Genomic DNA, 25,906 nt, shown 5'->3' on the forward strand with positions numbered 1-25,906 from the left:
ACCTGAGTTATAACTCTAGATCATGCACAATGATCTTTCTGTAAATAAATTATTTCCAAAGGTTCAGGTTTTAGCGTTTGGTAAATGACATCAGCAAAATAAGTATCTGAGATCTGATTGTCAGTCACTTCTCTCACTGTTAAGATATTATCCTGGTCTCTAGTTATCACTAAGCCTAAAGTGTGACCACGCCTATGGTTGGCGCCAGATACACGCCAATGGTTGGCGCCAGATACACGCCAATGGTTGGCGCCAGATACACGCCAATGCAGATCGGTAGAAGTGGGTAGCTGTGAAAACTGTTGAGAAAACGTTTCTTCTGGGATGTCGCCATCAGTGTCAACCACTGATAAGGAGGCGTTGGTGGTCAGCTGTAGCGGTTTCAAGTGAATCCGAGAATGTAGTATTAAATACGACATTTTGAAGCTTTTACAGTGATTGGTAGTTTTTATATGACAGCCAAACCACCACTTCGTCAAGTCAGTCTATTCTCAGTGACTGTATCTGCACTTGGTGACACGTGACAATTCTAAAAGTGTGACACGTGCGATTCATACAGAGGTAAAGAAACATCCATGGCATCCTGGCCCAGATGTCAGATAATGAGCCAATTTACAGAGGGATCAGTATTAACCCATGGTATCCTGGCCAGATATCAGATAATGAGCCAAGTTACAGAGTGATCAGTTATAATCCATGGCATGATAAAAGTCAATCAGTATATCAATGATGATGGTCACCTGATTTTATTAAGTCCGCTGTATATACCCCACACATGAGGCACCGTGGTCATTTCGTGCCGTGCAATAAACGAGGTAGAATTATCTTAATTTGTACTACACTCAAGGTAAGGCTGATAATGGAAGGGAAGAATGTTCAAAACAATCTGAAATATTTGGAAAAGCACAGATGGCCAATCTAAGGTCGACATAAAGTTGATAATAGCAGTCATAACACAGACAAGACACACCCAGTTCTATATAAATACCGAACAGGACAATAACTGCTCAGTGAAGATTTCAGGCACACAATGAGACAGCACAATGAGATGCTTGATACTTAACTTGTTATTCCTTGGAATAGTCCTCGCAAAGAAGAATGTTTTATTTTTGGTCTCGGACGATTTGAGACCCAATCTTGGTGCCTACCTTGGACCAGATTTTCCGTCTCCTGTTCACCCAAAGATGCACACACCAAACATTGATGCGCTTGCTGCCAGATCTCTCCTCCTCAAGCGAGCTTACGTCTCAGTGGCTGTATGCAGTCCAAGCAGGACGGCCCTCCTCACCAGCAGACGCCCTGACACAAGCCACATCTGGAGCATTGGTCCTTACTTCCGGCAGTATGGAGGAAATTTCACTACATTGCCACAGTATTTCAAACAAAATGGTTATAGGACCATCGGAATGGGGAAAGTATTTCATCCAGGATCATCCTCCGGAGGTGACGATCCCGTTTCGTGGACAGATCCCTACACCCATGCTGATGATGATTACAAACATAACGATCTTCTTATGGAAGCGGTCTCAGAGGAAAGAGAAAAGGCAAACCCACTTCAGGATCAGATTCTGGCTGCGTCTGCCATTCAGGCACTAAAGGAAGTGGCTCCTGCAGCTAAGTCAGATGAGCGACCTTTCTTTCTGGCTGTAGGGTTCCGTAAACCTCATATACCTGGAACTTCCCCGCCCGATTCATGGATTACTATCCACTGGAAAGTCTCAGGCTACCACCGAATTACTATGCTCCAGTAGGAATGCCTGCAATTGCATGGCATAATTTCAGCGGTTTTGCTAATTTTAAAGACATGCAAACCTACCACTTGACAAACGTGGGCATCATTAACTACACATTTCCAGAAACTCTTACTCTTAAGATGCGACAAGCTTATTACAGCTGTATAAGCTACATGGATCACGAACTTGGAAGAGTCATTGACGAGTTGGATAACTTGGGCTTGACTAATGATACAATTATAGCCTTCTGGGGGGACCATGGATGGCAGTTGGGGGAACATTCTGAATGGGCAAAGCAGACAAACTTTGAAGATGCCACCCATGCTCCTATGATGATCCATGTTCCCGGAGTTACTGATCATGGCGTTGTCATTGAGAAACTAACGGAATTTGTTGACCTCTACCCAACACTCGTTGAGGCTGCAGGACTACCAAAACTTCAAGTGTGTCCACCAAACTCCCAGAATGTCAGTCTTTGCACGGAGGGTACAAGCATGGTGCCACTTATGACAAACCCGACACTGGATTCGTGGAAAACTGCAGCATTTTCTCAGTATCCCAGGTTGGGAAACGCACTTGAAGAAGACATTGTGATGGGCTACAGCATGAGGACTGACATGTATCGATACACGGAGTGGATCAACTTCAAGGGAAGGCCTATCTATCAACCATTGTGGGACCAGCTGAAGGGAGTGGAACTCTATGATCACACCAAAGACCCACAGGAGAACTGGAACCGAGCTTTTGATCCATCCTACAAAGACATCAGGGTCGAGTTGTCTAGGAAACTGAAGACGGGCTGGAGAGGAGCTCTACCTAAACGACGCCCCTGAAGTCGTCAACACCAAGTATGAGAACATTTACTCTTCTTGAGATAAAATTTAATAGTATTATTATGCAACATAATAAATTTGTTCTTTCTGTTTCCATTTACAGGTTAGTGTGAATTGATAGCAATGTCACCGAAAAGTAGTTGAAAATGTAAGACAAGTTCTGCTGCAGAGGACTTGGTGATACTAAACTTGGTTGTTTGACTTTCATTCCCAAAATTTATTACACTTGAAGCATTGTATCCCAATGAAAAACACGGCCTCATAACAGCATGCTCAGGTCGTACAATGGGTGGAGCTAACGGTCAAAGACACGGGCATGATGAAGACGGTAACAGAAACAACGAGCCATGCCATCGTGTCTTTTACCATATGCTGTACGCAAAGGAAGTCTATCTGCCGACAAGGTGTTGAACAATCTCAGCAAATTCATTCATGTTAACATTCTTTTCAAGAATTACATTTTGTGGATTGCGATTGACAGGTTACTGGTGGATGCTCCATCTGTGCCAACAATGTTGGACCAATTGTGATCCAAGAAATCTGTAGGGAAGGATTTTCAGTTTAATAGTCAAAATGCCTCATGTTATGAATATTGAAACAACATGAACGTTCTGAGTTCCCATTTACGTCATGGTACAGTCAGGATGTAAATTCAGATGAGAGATTTAGGACTTGAAACCTCTCCACTGCAGACTAACAACCATGTTTAGAAGTGGATTCGAAAGAAAGATTTTATTCATTCGCACTATACCACACATTTAAAAGTTAACAAATTTAATACACTGTCATTTTCGTCAGATACAAAACTCGTGAACTTAATATGTCAACTTTTACCTCAGCTAGATACCATAGAAAGTTAACTAGCGGGACAGCTAACGATAATGAGAGCGTCGTGTTCCCTATGGAAGACATTACGACTTTACCCACTCTCCAGCACAGAGACTCAGGGCTTTATGTCATCTCCACTTCATTACAAAACAAATACCAAAGTCAGTAAGTAAAACCACCTTGGCATTGCTGATGTTTGAAACTGGAGTCACGAATACAGTGGCTGACATTGTTAAAAGTGGACGAAACCTTGGAGATACGCTTGCTGACTTATCTCGAACAACAACATGTCAAGCTGGCAAATTTAGACATTTGCTGAGCAGGCATCCAGGAGTACCAAAAGGTCAAAACAGACGCTCTGATTTCTGACTCCCACGTTTCTGACATTCCTAAGAAATCTGGGATCACGGCATCTTTCCACTCCAGCCACTTCTGTCACAGAAACACGCTTTAAAGGTGCAATACACACAACTCAATGAATTCTAATTCCATGACATTGATGCCACGCTAGTTAATCCTAAATACTGCATTGTAATATTATGCCTTAAACACAACTATAACTGTGTATACAAGTTGGTGATTATAATATCTGCATGGAATGGTCGAAGATCAGGTGACCCTTGAACATATTCTGTTGAGGAGTTAGAGCCAACGATGATATGGAGTCAGTAGAATGTCGTAATACAGATGACTGACTGACTGAGTTTAGTTTTACGCCGCTTTTTAGCACTATTCCAGCAATATCACGGCGGGGGACACCAGAAATGGGCTTAACACACTGTGCCCATGTGGGGAATCGAACCTGGGTCTTCGGCGTGACGAGCCAACGCTTTAACCACTAGACTACCCCACCGCACCGTAATACAGATGAAGGGGGTAATAGGACTGATATGAAGAACATAGAAACATGGTTTCTTGCTTTGTCACATACACGGAGCACGCACATACGTTTGTATACATTATTATTTTATTAAGTTATGCAGCCTTCCTTGAAACTTTAAATGAATACTACTTGTGTAGAATCATCGTTGGCAGAATCATCTATATGTGTGCCAGCAGAGAACCTAAAACACTATCACCAGCGCAATGTAATGGGGTAAAAAATACATTTACAATCTGAAGAATTTTGAAACCTCCAGCTGGCCATTAGTAGGTCGACATGCAACTGATAATAGCAGGTATAAAGTTGCATAACAAGTACAGATAAGCACACCTAGTTCTAATTAGATAGAAGGCACCACATAAATACGGATTTTTCCACGCTGAAACTTCAGTAAAGATTTGAGCTGGTGTTCTGTTGATGAATCATGAGACATTTACTGAGAATTGCTATCTTAAACTTGTTATTCCTTGGAATAGTCCTCGCAAAGAAGAATGTTTTGTTTTTGGTCTCGGACGATTTGAGACCCAATCTTGGAGCCTACCTTGGACCAGATTTTCCGTCTCCTATTCACCCAAAGATGCACACACCAAACATTGATGCGCTTGCTGCCAGATCTCTCCTCCTCAAGCGAGCTTACGTCTCAGTGGCTGTATGCAGTCCAAGCAGGACGGCCCTCCTCACCAGCAGACGCCCTGACACAAGCCACATCTGGAGCATTGGTCCTTACTTCCGGCAGTATGGAGGAAATTTCACTACATTGCCACAGTATTTCAAACAAAATGGTTATAGGACCATCGGAATGGGGAAAGTATTTCATCCAGGATCATCCTCCGGAGGTGACGATCCCGTTTCGTGGACAGATCCCTACACCCATGCTGATGATGATTACATAAATAACGATCTTCTTATGGAAGCGGTCTCAGAGGAAAGAGAAAAGGCAAACCCACTTCAGGATCAGGTTCTGGCTGCGTCTGCCATTCAGGCACTAAAGGAAGTGGCCCCTGCAGCTAAGTCAGATGAGCGACCTTTCTTTCTGGCTGTAGGGTTCCGTAAACCTCATATTACCTGGAACTTCCCCGCCCGATTCATGGATTACTATCCACTGGAAAGGCTCAGGCTACCACCGAATTACTATGCTCCAGTAGGAATGCCTGCAATTGCATGGCATAATTTCAGTAATTTGGCCCACTTTAAAGACATGCAAACCTACCACTTGACAAACGTGGGCATCATTAACTACACATTTCCAGACACTCTTACTCTTAAGATGCGACAAGCCTATTACAGCTGTATAAGCTACATGGATCACGAACTTGGAAGAGTCATTGACGAGTTGGATAACTTGGGCTTGACTAATGATACAATTATAGCCTTCTGGGGGGACCATGGATGGCAGTTGGGGGAACATGCTGAATGGGCGAAGGAGACAAACTTTGAAGATGCCACCCATGCTCCTATGATGATCCATGTTCCCGGAGTTACTGATCATGGCGTTGTCACTGAGAAACTAACGGAATTTGTTGACCTCTACCCAACACTCGTTGAGGCTGCAGGACTACCAAAACTTCAGGTGTGTCCACCAGACTCCCAGAATGTCAGTCTTTGCACGGAGGGTACAAGCATGGTGCCACTTATGACAAACCCGACACTGGATTCGTGGAAAACTGCAGCATTTTCTCAGTATCCCAGGTTGGGCAACGCACTTGAAGAAGACATTGTGATGGGCTACAGCATGAGGACTGACATGTATCGATACACGGAATGGATCAACTTCAAGGGAAGGCCTATCTATCAACCAATGTGGGACCAGCTGAAGGGAGTGGAACTCTATGATCACACCAAAGACCCACAGGAGAACTGGAACCGAGCTTTTGATCCATCCTACAAAGACATCAGGGTCCAGTTGTCTAGGAAACTGAAGACGGGCTGGAGAGGAGCTCTACCTAAACGACGCTCCTGAAGTCGTCAACATCTTCTGTGATAACATTTACTCTAGATAATTTCCTGTGATAAATAACCTTATTTCACCACACATGTCTGTAGTTTGTGTTTACAATTACAGTTCCGTGTGAATGGACATCGATGTATTTGAAATAGATGTAGTGCCAATTAAAAGATTGCTCAAAGGAAGATTTCAGAAAGAAGAACAATTCTTCCACTGAAGTCCTAATTCTTTGTGTATAATGAAGACGATACAACACCGCGGGTATCATCTGGTTGGTAGATGGGCATCGATCTGACTGAATACATGTTTGAAGTCAAACAATAATTCCCATTGTAGACAATTACATGTTCTGTTCTTGCTAAAGAGTACAAAACATAATTGCGTGATGATTGCTCTACTGAGGTTAGAAACATATATATGTTCTTGTTTATTGCACAGTGCGGCGTTTCCTTATAGATTCTGACACTTTTATCAAGCCAAGCGCCGAATGTTTTAACAAATGGTATCAGTGAGAACGTCCAGCATCTCAATAGATTTTGGATGACATTTGCTTTCGGCTTTGATAAAACCTCCTGAACCTGCCGTATATAAGATAGAGAGAGGGTCACCATATTTCGTGACGAGAGCCCAGGCGTAAAGGAATCAATGTTACTATGTGTGTCATGGGTGATAGTTGTGTACAAATAGCAAACGTTTTGACAAAATGGAACTTGGCTCTTTTCTGAGATTGCAAACAATCCAAGAAAATCCTTTGAGTTTCTGAAAAGACACATAGCATCGACTCCACCTATCTCCAATACATCAATCAATCCCCAGTATATCGAACACCTGTCCTATATTTATCGAAACCAGAACGTTCTGCCATGGCCACTTTACTGCATCTACTGTGGAGAAAGTTCATTAAAGGCGCTGAAGTAATCTAACACTTCACGTACAATGATAAAACTGTTTTCAGAAAAACCCACGCCTTGTCATATTAATACCTCGACACATTTAAGTGAGCTAGTGTTCCTTCAGTTTCAAGGATGAACAAAGCGCGACAATGACTGACAATTCACCAGTACACAATGTTCCACTCAGCAGCGTGGGTGCTAATTCCCTCTCACATTCCACGTCATGAAGATTGTCATGGTAGCTTGGTGTAGTCAAAATGCATATGTTTGGTGGTCTTGTGATGCCACTGTTTTGTTGTCCTAGTCATAGTGGGGGAAGGCAGGGTAGCCTAGTGGTTAAAGCGTCTGTTCGTCACACTGAAGACCCGGGTTCAATTCCCCACATGGGTACAATGTATGAAGCCCATTTCTGGTGTCCCCTGCCTTGATATTCCTGGAATATTGCTAAAAGCGGCGTAAAACTTTACTCACCTACTCAGTGGTGGTGTGTGAAACTAACGCTGCGGATAATGCATGATCTTGTCTCTTAGGATCTTTACAAACAAGTGAAAAAAGCAAGGACACATTTAAGTAAGATTCTTCAGCAGAATCTGATTTAGCCGAATTTAACAATAAAACCTCTGTCAGGTCTAAATGCACCAGTCACAGCTCCCTCGAACGACCGGCAGCTGTTACATAATGGAATGAAAACCATAACCTGATATCTGGTGCAAGGGGAAACTACAAGATGTTCAAGCAGCAGCTGCGTGCGTGACGAGCATCTCGGAGACATAGTTGTAAGATGACAGGAAGCTCATTATTCAAACTTGGAAAGCGAAAGGAAATCTAAACTATTTACACAGAAATTACATTTGTATGTTGGACAGTAGCTGCAATCAGAATGCTGCCTTCACAAATATTGAACTTCCAACAGTATCGGTAACACATCCACATTGAAACAACAGCAGTTTTAGTCACGATATGGCTGAAATCACAAGGGTTTGAACAATAATTTTAAAAAAATACAAATCTACATTTTTGACACCGTATATTGTTTTTATATGTTATGAGTAACTTATATTTCACATTTGAACGAAATCGGTGAAGAAATAGATTTTTTAGAAAATTATCCCGCTCCACTTACATAAAATACACAAAGGGTAACACTCGCGATCCTAAAGGCCTGATCGAAAACCGGACAGCCAGACTATTTTAACGTGCGTTCAATCAAACCTTACGTTTTTCTCAAAACAATGTGTTGAGCTTGTAGATTATCCTTTTGGCCTTCTGCACGTCGTATTCAGGTTGTCTAACTGCATTTCATATTTCAACACTGACCCTCGCATTAGCACTACCCTCCGTTTTGAACAAACGTCTGGCCGCCCTTCGGTAAACATCGATACTGTCCGAAAATCTCGGAATGACTCGGATCACAAAACGACTCTCATTGGTCAATTTCCACGTGTGCGATTATTGCGAAATATTGTTTTGACAGTTGATACGTTTGTAAACCTCGAACATGATTTTAGAAATTCTTTCATGGTGAATAAAATTATTTTAGGTGCTAAATGCAATAAAATAGTGCACATAGTGCATACAGCATGAAAATATAACAGCTATAAATATATATCAAGCATGCAAAGCGGAAAATATTTAATTTCTGTAAATACAAGGATTGTTTTTACATTATAAATGTGATAGGTCAACAACATTTTCAGTTATATCCAATGACTTCCAATTATCAATTCATTGTGATTGTTGATTTAATATTCAATATTTCATAAAGTTTCCACAGTATAATACAACACACACAAACAGTTCACTTTTGAAATATAACTTTTGAAATATGATGATAATAAACACACATACTTTAAATCACATCTTAACAATCTCTTGAAAAAGATAATATCCTAGCTATGAAAATTGACTTTAAGAATAATTATGTTGGCAATGTATGATCATTTAATTTTTCCCTTGATAGTACAATTTCTAAAATTTGAAAAACTCATATAGAAATACTTGTGACTCAAGTTAAGTCAGTGACCTCAAGCAAAATCAACAAAGAAACCATTAAATATCAATTCTAAATCTCATCTAGCGAGTCGGTCATATATGAATTAAATTTCAACTTCTTAATCATTCCTGTATTACCTTACCCCATTAGTGACACGTGCACATACCTGACTGTTGGTGAATCTGCAAACAAACAAAAATATTCTGAGCTTTATCCAATCTTATAAATACTTTTGTTGGTACTAATATAAGAAACTACTGCCCTCCAAACTTCTAACCCCTTACCAGGGAATGATAGTGGATATCAAGTTACATTTTTATCTATCAAATAGTTTTCCTTACCCAATTATATTTGTTCCTATTTGTTCCTGAATAAACCATATGGATGGTCTCAAATTAAATAAAACAATCAACAACGGGGGCCCAGATTCTGAGGCTGTTGCTCTAATGAAATGTTCCGGCATATGGCAGAATCTTTGTCAAGGTAATTGTTGGGCCTCGGGCGTGAGAACATATTACAGATGTTACAAGAAAGGATGCAAAGACCAACAGCTGCCTGCTGAAACATCACACCCGTTTGTGGCTGCGTCAAGATATCGATCCCTGGATCTGGTGGCTCTATTCGTATGTATCACAAGTTACACCTTGGGCACATTCAATCAAAAGCAAGAATGCCTACAAGGAGGGATAAAGGAGTACACATATACTCGTTGTGTTCCTTGTGATAAAGAAGGAGGCCTCCATAAATATCTCCCCTTATGTGTATCACTTCTACATGCCATTCAAACACAACAATACCTACGTATTAAGTTTACCGAGAAATCTGAAGCCAAAAGAATCGGAAACATGCTATTCACTAGACAATCGTATGATACGATTATATCGCTCTCATGTCAACACACGTTCATGTCCCTTGTCAGCATGACAAGTAGTATTATGTATGTTTTATGTCATGCTTGAGGTGTGATGGGTATTGAGTGATTTGAAAGGTGACAGTTCGCAAGCTAGGGCAGTAATGGAAGCAGTGAGACGAGTGGTATTAGAGGCCATCGGATGTATCTGGGAAGTACGCTTGGGTTGATTCAAGTCGAGATCGAGAGAGTGTGTGTGTGTGTGTGTGAAAGGTGACAGTTCGCATCCAGTTGGAGAGTGTATGTGCGTCTCAGGTTGGCTGGTTTTCCTGTACATTCGACTGGTGTATTATGATTTTTATGTTATGTTTTAGTTAGAACACGTCAATGACTTATTTATATATGTGAATTATATGAAATCTTTTGTGATGCCAATAAGGTAGTGTACTGGCGTGATGATAATCAGTCAGCAGGTCCCGTGTTATGTATATACGGGTATATAGTGGTGGTGCTGTGTATCAAGTATCGGTAAAACAGCCCAGAAGACATATCCTGTGTATGTGAAATATGTGAGGTCATACAAGAGGTGAGGTGAGGTGAAATTGCTTGAGAATATTTCGCTGGTTTTATAGTGCTAGCCCACTGAGATACCATGCCGCAATGAAGCATGAATACCCACTCAGACACATTATACTGACTCCGAGCCGACCAGTCCTTGTTGTACCCATTAATGCTGAGCGCCAGGCAGGGACCAACAAGTACAATATTTTAACGTCTTTTGGTATGACGCGCTCTCCGGGCGGACGCTCTATCCACTACACCACGGAGGCGGTCTTCATACAAGAGAGTGGTAGTCAAATGTCAGAATAAGTACAGTGAATGTAGAAACTGGCACTAGTGAAAGGATAAACAGTGATATCACTATTCATTTAGAAGCACCCTTGGTCAAGTTTCTACAATGGACCGATGCCGTATATTCCGGTCACTATGAACTTCACACAGCTGATGGGCTTGATAGAATGGGATTTTGTAAAGACAGGTGCTTGCTGCTTTATACAGTCTTAAATCGTCCTAGAATGTCAAATACATACCCATGGCAGGTTGGTCTTTACTGTTCTCGAAGCTTCCAGATTACTCTTACCCACCATAGCAGGTTCATACAGTGAGTGAGTGAGTGATATTCCAGCTATATGGCGGCGGTCTGTAAATAATCGAGAATGGACCTGACAATCCAGTGATCAACAGCATGAGTATCGATCTACACAATTGTTACTCCAGTAACGTCAGCATAATTCCCAGAAGCATTCTGCCACAACAGTTTAACACTATTACACCACTATACAACTACACACTGGCCACGAGAACAGCAAGAAGACAAATCTGGCACCAAACTATTCCGATTTCAGCTCTTAATGTTTCATACTCGGAACGTTGAGGACCGCCTCCGTGGTGTAGTGGTTAGAGCGTCCGCCCGGAGAGCGGAAGGTCGCGGGTTCGATCCCCGACCGCGTCAAACCAAAAGACGTTAAAATATGGTACTTGTTGGTCCCTGCCTGGCGCTCAGCATTAATAGGTACAAGGACTGGTCGGCTCGGAGTCAGTATAATGTGTCTGAGTGGGGTATTCATGCTTCACTGCGGCATGGTATCTCAGTGGGCTAGCACTATAAAACCAGCTTCAGTCTGGGCTAGTACAAGCAGCCGCACATACACATACACACGCATGCACGTCGTCATATGAGCGAAATATTCTCAAGCACGACGTAAAACCCAATTTCACCTCACCTCACCCGGAACGTTGAGAGCAAACTGACCTGATTCAGCGCAGTGGAAGCTTGAAATGAATATCCTTGTAACAACTTGAAAATAAAAAGTATCTTTTAGTGTTTACTTTAGCATTTTGCGCAACAAATCATATTAGTCTTGAGCGTAAAATGGTAAAGTGACATAATGATGCCATTCTGATAAAAAGTCGTTTTGACCCACAAAGTTTCCTTCTTGAATGGTGCACCCGAGTCACCGGGAGACAGGGTTCACGCGTCATGTGGTGGGGTACAAATGTTGCAGGGATTGTCCAGCAGAGCAGAATGAATGACGTGATTCTAAATACTGAACAATGTTTGTTTGATGTTTGACGCCGCACAATATTCCACCAATATGGCGGCGCTGAACAATGTGTTTGAATACGATCTATACTGTGTGGTAACAACAACTTTAATGATTTCAAATTTTAGTTCTAAAGTATCATTTTCTGTGTTAAACTGTTTGAATTTAGAATCACCAGGTATTTTTTGTTTGCTGTCTGGCACCGTATTCAGTAATATTCCCGCAACAATCGAGTCTGGACCAGATACGCCAGTGATTGCCATCATTCCCACGCAATCGGAAAACAATGACATACAGCAACCAAGTCAGCGGGTCTGAAACTCATCCCGTAGTTGCCTCTCACCAGTCATGGGTTGCTGAAGAAGTATCCACATCTATCCCAGATGTTCACAGGTCAATCACCTCGCAAGGTACACCACTGGTACAATGTTGAAACCTTTTGTTCTACATACAATTAGATCAGAAATACCGAACATACCTAAGATAAATTATTTCTCTTTCATATCATTCAGGCAAAATTCCTGTGTGAAAAGTACAGGTGGCAGGTTGTTTGGGTGTGAAATGAATGCCCCTGCCCCTGCCCGCCTGCCGTGGACCACTTCTGTTCAGGAACATAAGACTGATGGTCTTGAGCAAGGACTGTTTGGAGAATAAATTATGATGAACGTATTTTGAGCACATCATTTCAGACTATAGCTAAAATGGATTGACTTATCATGAAACCGCCCTCCAGTTATCAGAAATGTGTTGGCCGCTGCAAATGATAATGGCCCGCTGATTTGTTAACAACAGACCATTATCAGTTCTGTTGTCAAATGACGTCAAACATGTTTTGTCTTGTTCTGTCAACCTTATGTCACGCTCCATTATGACTCATAAATCTTGTTCCATGACCTGTCAGTTTTGGGTCAACAGCCCATTGCAGTTATTTGAAGTAAACTTGCCATTAAATTTATGATACGGTTTCGTCTTTTTTTTAAACACAAATTCCATCCATTTTAATTATAATAGGGTATTTCAACAAATCATCCAGAAAACACAACAGAACAAAGTTAAATAGAAAACATTATATTTTCTCAAGTTCTGTTTATAATGGATAGTATATACAGGTGTATACATAAGACATATAGCCTCTATCCACTTGTATGTAGATCATTTGACATGATGTTGATGTGGATCCAGTTAATGACCACACAGACATCCACTGAAGACGGTGAAAGTAATGAGATGGAATAACTCTTTGAACAAACACAACCTGTGTAGCTCTATACCAATGTTTGTGTGTCAGCGGACTAGACATACACCTGGTTGTTTTAATTGATACACTCAACACATGTTTACTCTATCAATACACTGTATGCTACTTTTGAAATTTTCTTGGCAACTGTCTCAGATTGGATGGGAATAAGTGTCTGTGTTGGAAGTAACATCAAAGAAGGTTTAAGTACAGGCTCCCTTAATGCATAGGTTGTAACGGAATAAATACATGCACCAAACAAAACATCATGATCTTTAAACATACTGCAAGAGATCTTCATTCAACAGTCATGACATTCTTCAACATCCATGAAATTCCTCAACACTTCTGTTTCCATTATTAAGCCACATATATACTTAGTTCAATATTTATACTTATGGCCATAATGAGCTCTGTTCTTGAAGTTTCAACCTGTGACTGAAATGTTCTTCTGAGTAAGTAATCACCATCTGTCTATACATGTATAATATCTTCACAATCATCCTTCATCTGAGTACACAAACAGGCTAAATGTGTCATTCTTTTAATGTGTGATGTATTCTGACAAACATAACTGACAATAATGTGCAAAAGCTATCAAAACAAGGTATAAGTTGGTTTAAGTTGTAAGCAACATCATGACATAACCCCCACCAGTGAGGTGTTGAGTTGAGTTACGCAATGAGCCTTGTGTATGAAGGGCAGGAATCTGTGAGTATAACTGACTCGAGGGATATCGTGGAAGACTATCTGTGTCAGTATGACTGTGTGACGTGTGTGAAGCCGGGAGATGCCACGGGGTTACTGGGACATTGAGTCATACGGCTGGCAAGCTGGGGCTCAGGACATCAGTGCAGGCAGTGGGAAGGTTGCACACACTTGTGTCAGACTTCTGACCAGGATTCACTCAACACGCAACTACTGCTGATATCACTGTTGTTTCTTGCTGTTGATGGTTGTTCCGCTGCCAACAGGATGAAGAGTTTTCCCCTGACTCTCCGAAGTTGCACAAGGTCACCATGAGCCACCCCAGGTTGCACGCTGTCTCCTCCAGGTTGCACATACCACCATGAGCTACCACCACCAGGCTGCTGCCATCAGGTGAACACTATGTTTGAGTAAAGTTATGCTGCCTATATAGAAGGACGTTGTCATCTGTTACCAAGAATCTCCGCCAGGATCATCAGCCCGAACGACCCGAAGCAGTATAGTCCACCAGGAATCGCCCGCTGCATGTAGGATGTCCCAGCTAAGCTTGACAGAGACACAAACCAATGAATCTTATCATTACATGGATTACACAAAGCTCACCTAGGGAAACCATTGGACTAGCAGGCAATATACAAAGGTCATCAAAGACATGTGCATTAGATCAGAGTCAATTAAAGTGGCTTGATATCTGTTGAGAAAATGGAAGCTGGTTGTATTTTTCCATGTTACCGACATATGAACTTTGCTTTTCTCAAAATTTACATGTCATCTATATATGTACTTGTGGTGTTCTATCAACTAGACCCGTGAAGATCCGGGGTAGAATAGGTCTTCAGCAACCCATGTGCTTGCCATAAAAGGCGACTATGCTTGTCGTAAGAGGCGACTAACGGGATCGGGTGGTCAGTGTCGCTGACTTGGTTGACACATGTCATCGGTTCCCAATTGCGCAGATCGATGCTCATGCTGTTGATTACTGGATTGTCTGGTCCAGACTCGATTATTCACAGACCGCTGCCATATAGCTGGGATATTGCTGAGTGCGGCGTAAAACTAAACTCACTCACTCACTCACTCTATCAACTAACATGCTGTTTTCAGATTACAACAGTACGCCGTAAGTTGGAGTGAATCACTACCTGCCAACTGACACTCACCTGTCTGCTGTTCGTCTGTAGCCCAGTGCATGCTTTTCTCCACGGCTATCTTCCAGCGCAGGAACCGCTTGTCACGATCTGTCGCACAACACAATCAACACAATCAACACAATGACATATCTCAGTAACACTGGATGTCTTACACATTCTATGAGGACACAGAAGCACAGGAGTAGCTACTGAGAAGAAAAAGAATTTGATTGATGACAAGTTCTTTATTATGAGGAACACTCCTCACTCCTCATTCACCTGGTGAAGCAGTAAGTATACTCCCAAACGCTGTGCTCCTCATAATAAAGAAGCTGACAAACAACTCTCTTGCTTATGTGCATCATTTCAAAGACGAGCTACTTAGAAGTTCACAGAACCTAACCGTGGACAGAGTTCAGATGGACTGGCAGATGGGCATGCTTATAGACAGACAATCAAACGGACAGAGATTTCAGATGGACAGATGGACAGACGGACAGACAGACAGATGGACAGACAGGCAGCTTACCCTGTTTTGACACGGAGGGTTCAAAGACATCAGTGGTGATGGTGGTCAGGTCCTTGGGGTCGAGACTCCAGATCTCAATGCCCTCCGCCGCTCCTGCAGCCATTGCTGCCCCTAGTGCAGTGGTCTCCGGCATTGACGGCCGCACTGTCAATATCACATACACACAGGTCATTCCTAAATATGCTGGTCATGTATGTTTTAATATTCATGATATCACTCAACCCAAACAGTACTAGAATCTGTACTTTACTAAGAAAGTGTAATCCCAAATATAACATATGTTACATTTGACCATTTTCTAAATGGCATTGTGTATTTCATTATATCACTGACTGGTCAATGTAATATTGAATAGTCTTCATCACATTAGCTGACTAATGTGCTATTTAAGATTCATTATTGCATGTGCTGGCATATGTACTAGTCAGTAGTCATTATTACAATGGCCAGTCACTCTCACATTCAGTATTCTTCATTACATCAGTGTTACATACGCTGGTCAGTGTATCAGCTAAATGTAGCAACTAAATGTGCTAAATGGTAATAACTCGGTATCACATCAGACGAATATGGATATTCTATGGTCAGTCCATCAATTCATTATTACATCAAAACGATTTGATTCATAAAAGTCTTTGTAGTTTCTATTATTTTCCTATTTGTATCAACTGGCCACGAAACAAAACCAAGATAAATTGTTGATATCCAAGATTGTTATTATTCAGAGATAATTTGTTATAACTATTATAAACATGTACAACATTACGCATAAATGTGAACCTTTACATGTATTATGGAGCAGCATTAATATAAGCCAGTTAGGCTTGTTTGCCAATCCCTTTCTTTCTTCTTGAATGGAATACAATATGTTTAAACGAGATCTAGCAACTCACCGACTTTGATGCCGAGGATGTCTGCCTGTAGCTGCATGCAGATGCTGCTGACAGTCATGCCGCCGTCCACCTGCAGGGACGACAAGGGGATGCCGCTGTCCTTGTCCATCGCCTCCAGGATCTGACAACAGAACTCAGATGTCTGGGTGCATGCTCTAACACCTCTACACACTTGCCTCCCTTGTCTGTAGCATTTCTTATTCTTATATTACCTCCCTTGCCTGTAACATGCACGTACCTGTCTCTAATACCAAACACCGGTGTCAAATACATTTACTTCCTTTCCTGTAACTACTGATTCCTATGTTACCAATGTTACTTATCTGTAACATAAACAGAAGTCTGCCACACTTACCTCCCTTGTCTGTAACTACTGATTCATACATGACCTATGCTATCTGCCTATAACACACACAGAAGACTGACACACTTACCTCCCTTGTCTGTAACTACTGATTCATACTTAACCTATGCTATCTGCCTATAACACACACAGAAGACTGACACACTTACCTCCCTTGTCTATAACTACTGATTCATACATGACCTATGCTATCTGCCTATAACACACACAGAAGACTGACACACTTACCTCCCTTGTCTATAACTACTGATTCATACATAACCTATGTTATCTGCCTATAACACACACAGAAGACTGACACACTTACCTCCCTTGTCTGTAACTACTGATTCATACATAACCTATGCTATCTGCCTATAACACACACAGAAGACTGACACACTTACCTCCCTTGTCTGTAACTACTGATTCATACATAACCTATGCTATCTGCCTATAACACACACAGAAGACTGACACACTTACCTCCCTTGTCTGTAACTACTGATTCATACATTACCTATGCTATCTGCCTATAACACACACAGAAGACTGTCACACTTACCTCCCTTGTCTGTAACTACTGATTCATACATGACCTATGCTATCTGCCTATAACACACACAGAAGACTGACACACTTACCTCCCTTGTCTATAACTACTGATTCATACATAAACCTATGCTATCTGCCCATAACACACACAGAAGACTGACACACTTACCTCCCTTGTCTGTAACTACTGATTCATACATAACCTATGCTATCTGCCTATAACACACACAGAAGACTGACACACTTACCTCCCTTGTCTGTAACTACTGATTCATACATTACCTATGCTATCTGCCCATAACACAGACAGAAGACTGACACACTTACCTCCCTTGTCTGTAACTACTGATTCATACATTACCTATGCTATCTGCCCATAACAAAGACAGAAGGCTGACACACTTACCTCCCTTGTCTATAACTACTGATTCATACATTACCTATGCTATCTGCCTATAACACACACAGAAGACTGACACACTTACCTCCCTTGTCTATAACTACTGATTCATACATGACCTATGCTATCTGCCTATAACACACACAGAAGACTGACACACTTACCTCCCTTGTCTGTAACTACTGATTCATACATAACCTATGCTATCTGCCTATAACACACACAGAAGACTGACACACTTACCTCCCTCATACATTACCTATGCTATCTGCCCATAACACACACAGAAGACTGACACACTTACCTCCCTTGTCTGTAACTACTGATTCATACATGACCTATGCTATCTGCCTATAACACACACAGAAGACTGTCACACTTACCTCCCTTGTCTGTAACTACTGATTCATACATAACCTATGCTATATGCCTATAACACACACACAGAAGACTGACACACTTACCTCCCTTGTCTGTAACTACTGATTCATACTTAACCTATGCTGTCTGCCTATAACACACACAGAAGACTGACACACTTACCTCCCTTGTCTGTAACTACTGATTCATACATAACCTATGCTATCTGCCTATAACACACACAGAAGACTGTCACACTTACCTCCCTTGTCTGTAACTACTGATTCATACATAACCTATGCTATCTGCCTATAACACACACAGAAGACTGACACACTTACCTCCCTTGTCTGTAACTACTGATTCATACTTAACCTATGCTGTCTGCCTATAACACACACAGAAGACTGACACACTTACCTCCCTTGTCTGTAACTACTGATTCATACTTAACCTATGCTGTCTGCCTATAACACACACAGAAGACTGACACACTTACCTCCCTTGTCTGTAACTACTGATTCATACATTACCTATGCTATCTGCCCATAACACACACAGAAGACTGACACACTTACCTCCCTTGTCTGTAACTACTGATTCATACATTACCTATGCTATCTGCCCATAACACAGACAGAAGACTGACACACTTACCTCCCTTGTCTATAACTACTGATTCATACATTACCTATGCTATCTGCCTATAACACACACAGAAGACTGACACACTTACCTCCCTTGTCTATAACTACTGATTCATACATGACCTATGCTATCTGCCTATAACACACACAGAAGACTGACACACTTACCTCCCTTGTCTGTAACTACTGATTCATACATAACCTATGCTATCTGCCTATAACACACACAGAAGACTGACACACTTACCTCCCTCATACATTACCTATGCTATCTGCCCATAACACACACAGAAGACTGACACACTTACCTCCCTTGTCTGTAACTACTGATTCATACATGACCTATGCTATCTGCCTATAACACACACAGAAGACTGTCACACTTACCTCCCTTGTCTGTAACTACTGATTCATACATAACCTATGCTATATGCCTATAACACACACAGAAGACTGACACACTTACCTCCCTTGTCTGTAACTACTGATTCATACTTAACCTATGCTGTCTGCCTATAACACACACAGAAGACTGACACACTTACCTCCCTTGTCTATAACTACTGATTCATACATGACCTATGCTATCTTCCTATAACACACACAGAAGACTGACACACTTACCTCCCTTGTCTGTAACTACTGATTCATACATAACCTATGCTATCTGCCCATAACACACACAGAAGACTGTCACACTTACCTCCCTTGTCTGTAACTACTGATTCATACATAACCTATGCTATCTGCCTATAACACACACAGAAGACTGACACACTTACCTCCCTTGTCTGTAACTACTGATTCATACATAACCTATGCTATCTGCCCATAACACACACAGAAGACTGACACACTTACCTCCCTTGTCTATAACTACTGATTCATACATGACCTATGCTATCTTCCTATAACACACACAGAAGACTGACACACTTACCTCCCTTGTCTGTAACTACTGATTCATACATAACCTATGCTATCTGCCCATAACACACACAGAAGACTGTCACACTTACCTCCCTTGTCTGTAACTACTGATTCATACATAACCTATGCTATCTGCCTATAACACACACAGAAGACTGACACACTTACCTCCCTTGTCTATAACTACTGATTCATACATGACCTATGCTATCTGCCTATAACACACACAGAAGACTGACACACTTACCTCCCTTGTCTGTAACTACTGATTCATACATGACCTATGCTATCTGCCTATAACACACACAGAAGACTGACGCACTTACCTCCCTTGTCTGGAAGCACACAGCCTCCAGAGCAGCACGGCAGATGTGTTCCTTGCTGGTGAACTGACTAAGCCCGCAGATGACCCTGTAACACAGACATGACAGGTGACCCCGTAACACAGACATGACAGGTGACCCCATACCACAGACATGACAGGTGAGCCCATAACACAGACATGACAGGTGACCCTATAACACAGACATGACAGGTGACCCCATAACACAGACATGACAGGTGACCCTGTAACACAGACATGACAGGTGACCCCATAACACAGACATGACAGGTGACCCCGTAACACAGACATGGCAGGTGACCCCGTAATACAGACATGACAGGTGACCCAGTAACACAGACATGACAGGTGACCCCGTAACACAGACATGACAGGCGACCCTGTAACAGACATGACAGCTGACCCCATAACACAGACATGACAGGTGACCCTATAACACAGACATGAGAGGGTCATGTCTGACCCTGTAACACAGACATGGCAGGTGACCCTGTAACACAGACATGACAGGTGATGCTGTAACACATACATGACAGATGATCCTGTAACAAAGACATGGCAGGTGACCCTGTAACACATACATGACAGATGACCCTGTAACACAGACATGGCAGATGACCCTATAACAAAGACATGACAGATGACCCTGTAACACAGACATGACAGGTGACCCTGTAACACAGACATGGCAGGTGACCCTGTAACACATACATGACAGATGACCTTGCAACACAGACATGACAGGTGACCCCGTAACACAGACATGACAGGTGACCCTATAACACATACATGACAGGTGACCCTGTAACACAGGCATGACAGGTGACCCTATAACACAGACATGACAGGTGACCCCATAACAGAGAAATGACAGATGACCCTGTAACAGACATGACAGGTGACCCTGTAAAACAGACATGACAGGTGACCCTGTAACACAGACATGACAGGTGACACTGTAACACAGACATGACAGAAGACCCTGTAACACATACATGACAGATGACCCCAATAACACAGACATGACAGGTGACCCTATAACACAGACATGACAGGTGACCCTGTAACACAGACATGACAGATGACCCCAATAACACAGACATGACAGATGACCCTGTAACACAGACATGACAGGTGACCCTGTAACACAGACATGACAGATGACCCTGTAACACAGACATGACAGGTGACCCTGTAACACAGACATGACAGGTGACCCTGTAACACAGACATGACAGGTGACCCTATAACACATACATGACAGGTGACCCTGATAACACAGACAATACAGGTGACCCTATAACACAGACATGTCAGGTGACACAGTTGACATGACATACATGATACTTGATGGTAACGAGCTCTATAACCTATAGCGTACTCACCCCCTGGCGTCAGACTGCCAATATGGACAGAACAGCCCTGAGAATGCCGGAACAAAGTAGCAGCCATGAGTGCTGTCAACCCGTGCTGCCAGTTCATCTGGACAAAAACAACAAGTTGAAAGGACCTTGTCTGCAGTGTACTGCTATTGAGGCAGACTTGTTCTATCTGTGGTTTATACTTTACTCATAGCTAGCAAGATGTAGTCTAACACGCTCTGTACCTACCGATTTCAGGGGATGTTTTGATGACGTCCAGGTTGTCCCGCAGCCAGCGTACACACGCCCCAGCTATAGCGATGGAGCCCTGCAACATGCACAGACATCATTACCACACTGTTTGGATCACACCTGCAGATTGTTATCTTTTGCTTCTGTTAGGAATCGGGCGGTGGGGTAGCCTAATGGTTAAAGCGTTGGCTCGTCACGCCGAAGACCCGGGTTCGAATCCCCACATGGGTACAATTTGTGAAGCCCATTTCTGGTGTCCCCCGTCGTGATGTTGCTGGAATATTGCGAAAAGCGGCGTAAAACCAAACTCAGTCAGTCAGTCAGTCTGTTAGGAATCAATGACAGATCCTTAGTGTTCTCTTACCTCCAGGGCATACACGACAGGCTTGGACTTGCCCAGTTTGTAGGCAACAGTAGTGAGCAGTCCTGTCTTGGATTCTACAGGGCTGGTTCCTGTGTTGTACAACAAGAAACATCCAGTCCCGTATCTGAAACACACAAGAAGTGAGACATGGTCTCCACATGGTTTCCCCGCCCTGATCACTGAACATCCCCATATGCATATCTAGGAAGTCACATGATCTAGATAGTTAGAAGCTACATGTCCGGCCATTGTCCACCTGACACAGCTACACTCTAGACATGCCAGACTGATATCCCCCTTACATCACTACATGCTGAAAACTGTTCCGCTGTCCGCCCCTTACATCACTACATGCTGAAAACTGTTCCGCTGTCCGCCCCTTACATCACTACATGCTGAAAACTGTTCCGCTGTCCGCCCCTTACATCACTACATGCTGAAAACTGTTCCGCTGTCCGCCCCTTACATCACTACATGCTGAAAACTGTTCCGTTGTCCGCCCCTGACATAGCTACATGTCAGACAGCTGTTCAGTTGTCCGCCCCTAAAATAGCTACATGTCAGACAGCTGTTCATTTGTCTGCCCCTGACATAGCTACATGTCAGACAGCTGTTCCGTTGTCTGCCCCTGACATAGCTACATGTCAGACAGCTGTTCAGTTGTCCGCCCCTGACATAGCTACATGTCAGACAGTTGTTCATTTGTCTGCCCCTGACATAGCTACATGTCAGACAGCTGTTCATTTGTCTGCCCCTGACATAGCTACATGTCAGACAGCTGTTCCGTTGTCTGCCCCTGACATAGCTACATATCAGACAGCTGTTCAGTTGTCCGCCCCTGACATAGCTACATGTCAGACAGCTGTTCAGTTGTCTGCCCCTGACATAGCTACATGTCAGACAGCTGTTCCGTTGTCTGCCCCTGACATAGCTACATGTCAGACAGCTGTTCAGTTGTCCGCCCCTGACATAGCTACATGTCAGACAGCTGTTCAGTTGTCCGCCCCTGACATAGCTACAAGTCAGACAGCTGTTCAGTTGTCCACCCCTGACAGAGCTACATGTCAGACAGCTTTTTATTTGTCTGCCCCTGACATAGCTACATGTCAGATATCTGTTCAGTTGTCCACCCTGACATAGCTACATGCCAAACAGCTGTTGTGACTCACGTGTTCTTGGCCTGGCCCAGCTGGAAGCAGGTCTGGCCCACCAAGGCAGCCTGCTGGTCTCCAAGGATCTGAAATATAATTAGATTAATACAGCTTTGAACAACTCCTGTTATATCATGGCATGTGCCAGTTACACAAAGAAGGAAGGACTAAAGTAATGCAGGTCTCCGACTTTCACTACTTGGAATGGGCAGGACAAACTATCCAGTACTCTTACCCGCGAACAGGGAGGCTGTGTGAAGGCAGGACGCTGCATAAAATCTTGGGTTAAGGTAGGGATGAACAAATAGTATGATTCAGGTCAAAAAAATAGTATGTACAGGTCATGTACAGGCTCGCTGGCTTGGTTGACACGTCATCGGTTCCCAAATGTGCAGGTCAATGCTCACGCTGTTGATCACTGGATTGTCTGGTCCAGACTCTAATATTTACAGACTACCGCCATATAGCTGGAATATTGCTGCGTGGGGCGTAAGCCTAAACTCACTCACTCACTCGTTGAAACTTCCTGATCTGTGTTCCTCAAGAACAGAAAAACATCTCATCCGAATTCACCCTAGCAAGGCAACATATTTCTTTCTGTATATAAGCAGATAAGGGGATTAGATGTGTTTCCAGTTCAGACATAAAATATGTTTTCTCCCCATAATTTCCCTGCCACACTGGAGGGGAATGCTGAAGACACCTACCCCTGATATTGGCAGGCCTTTGAGTGGTCCGTCAGCAGCATGACCGTAGATCTCAGAGGAGCTGTGGATCTCTGGTAGGATCTCCTTTGGAATGTTAAAGAACCTGGGGAACAGAAAAAGATGGTAAATGGACTAATGATTCTGCCGAGAATGTCAACAACACCTTCATACACAGTCATCTACAACAGACACCTACAAACAGACACCTACACACAGACACCTACCTAGACACCTACAAACAGACACCTACATACAGACACCTCTACACAAACACCTACAAACAGACACCTACATACAGACACCTACACACAAACACCTACATACAGACACCTACATACAGACACCTACAAACAGACACCTACATACAGACACCTACCTACAGACACCTACACCTACACAGACATCACATTCCGACACCTACATACAAACACCTACATACAAACATGTACAGACACCTACACAGACATCTACACACAAGTACCTACACATAAACACCTACATACAAACACCTACATACAGACATCTACATACAGACACCTACATACAGACACCTACCTAGACACCTACCTAGACACCTACAAACAGACACCTACACCTACACAGACATCACATACCGACACCTACATACAAACATGTACAGACACCTACATACAGACACCTACATACAGACACCTACACATAAACACCTACATACAAACACCTACATACAGACATCTACATACAGACACCTACATACAGACACCTACCTAGACACCTACATACACACACCTACACCTACACAGACATCACAAACCGACACCTACATACAAACACCTACATACAAACATGTACAGACACCTACATACAGACACCTACATAAAAACACCTACACACAGACACCTACACAGACACCTACATACAGACACCTCTACACAAACACCTACAGACAAACACCTACATACAGACGCCTACACCTACACAGACACCTACATACAGACACCTCTACACAAACACCTACAGACAAACACCTTCATACAGACACCTACACAGACACCTACATACAAACACCTACAGACACCTACAGACAAACACCTACATACAAACACCTACACACAGACATCTACATACAGACACCTACATACAGACACCTACACACAAGAACCTACACACAAACATCTACATACAAACACCTGCACACAGACACCTACATACAGACACCTACACACAGACACCTACACAGACACCTACACACAGACATCTACATAGACACCTACATACAGACACCTACACAGACACCTACACACAGACATCTACATACAGACATCTACATACAGACATCTACACACAGACACCTACACAGACACCTACACACAGACATCTACATACAGACATCTACATACAAACACCTACACAGACACCTACACACAGACATCTACATACAGACACCTACACACAAGAACCTACACACAGACACCTACATACAAACACCTACACACAGACACCTACACACAGACACCTACACACAGACATCTACATACAGACACCTACATACAGACACCTACACACAAGAACCTGCACACAGACACCTACATACAAACACCTACATACAGACATCTACAGACACCAACCTACATAGACAGCTGTCTTTACACACACCTTACGACAGACACCAACCCACATAGACATCTGTCTTTACACACACCTTACCACAGACACCAACCTACATAGACATCTGTCTTCACACACACCTTCTGACAGACACCAACCTACATAGGACACCTTTTGCAGACCCCTTCGTATGGAGACACCTACATACATAAATACCTTCTCACACAGACACCTACCTACACTGTGCAAGGAACGTAAACCACAGGCATCTACCTACAAAGACGCCTTCCGACACAGACACCTACCTAAAGAAATCTACACACAGACATCTTCCTCCAAGGACACA

The 25,906-nt window shown here is 42.7% G+C and overlaps 4 protein-coding genes across 4 annotated transcripts in view; 3 read left to right on the forward strand and 1 right to left on the reverse strand.

Annotated features, from left to right (window-relative positions):
• The first annotated feature begins 1,184 nt into the window (after positions 1–1,184).
• LOC124262407 (iduronate 2-sulfatase-like) lies at positions 1,185–1,751 on the forward strand. Its single transcript, XM_046696886.1, has one exon. The coding sequence runs from the start codon at positions 1,185–1,187 to the stop codon at positions 1,749–1,751; it is 567 nt and encodes a 188-aa protein (XP_046552842.1).
• A 155-nt stretch (positions 1,752–1,906) lies between these two features.
• On the forward strand, positions 1,907–2,566 carry LOC124262408 (iduronate 2-sulfatase-like). The gene has a single exon (XM_046696887.1). It carries the CDS (start codon positions 1,907–1,909, stop codon positions 2,564–2,566), a length of 660 nt encoding a protein of 219 aa, XP_046552843.1.
• A 2,288-nt stretch (positions 2,567–4,854) lies between these two features.
• On the forward strand, positions 4,855–6,237 carry LOC124262409 (iduronate 2-sulfatase-like). The gene has a single exon (XM_046696888.1). It carries the CDS (start codon positions 4,855–4,857, stop codon positions 6,235–6,237), a length of 1,383 nt encoding a protein of 460 aa, XP_046552844.1.
• A 6,878-nt stretch (positions 6,238–13,115) lies between these two features.
• LOC124262404 (glycerol kinase-like) overlaps positions 13,116–25,906 on the reverse strand; it is a 54,532-nt gene continuing 41,741 nt past the window's right edge. Inside the window, 10 exon segments of the mRNA XM_046696885.1 lie at positions 13,116–14,549; positions 15,169–15,246; positions 15,668–15,811; positions 16,561–16,681; positions 20,122–20,206; positions 21,524–21,620; positions 21,749–21,827; positions 22,116–22,239; positions 23,285–23,352; positions 23,974–24,076. Coding sequence (XP_046552841.1) covers positions 14,452–14,549; positions 15,169–15,246; positions 15,668–15,811; positions 16,561–16,681; positions 20,122–20,206; positions 21,524–21,620; positions 21,749–21,827; positions 22,116–22,239; positions 23,285–23,352; positions 23,974–24,076 — 997 coding nt within the window. The 3' untranslated portion in view covers positions 13,116–14,451.

This window comes from Haliotis rubra, unplaced genomic scaffold (assembly GCF_003918875.1).
Source record: "Haliotis rubra isolate DU_JTF1 unplaced genomic scaffold, ASM391887v1 Scf837, whole genome shotgun sequence".
Taxonomy (NCBI): Eukaryota; Metazoa; Mollusca; class Gastropoda; order Lepetellida; family Haliotidae; genus Haliotis; species Haliotis rubra.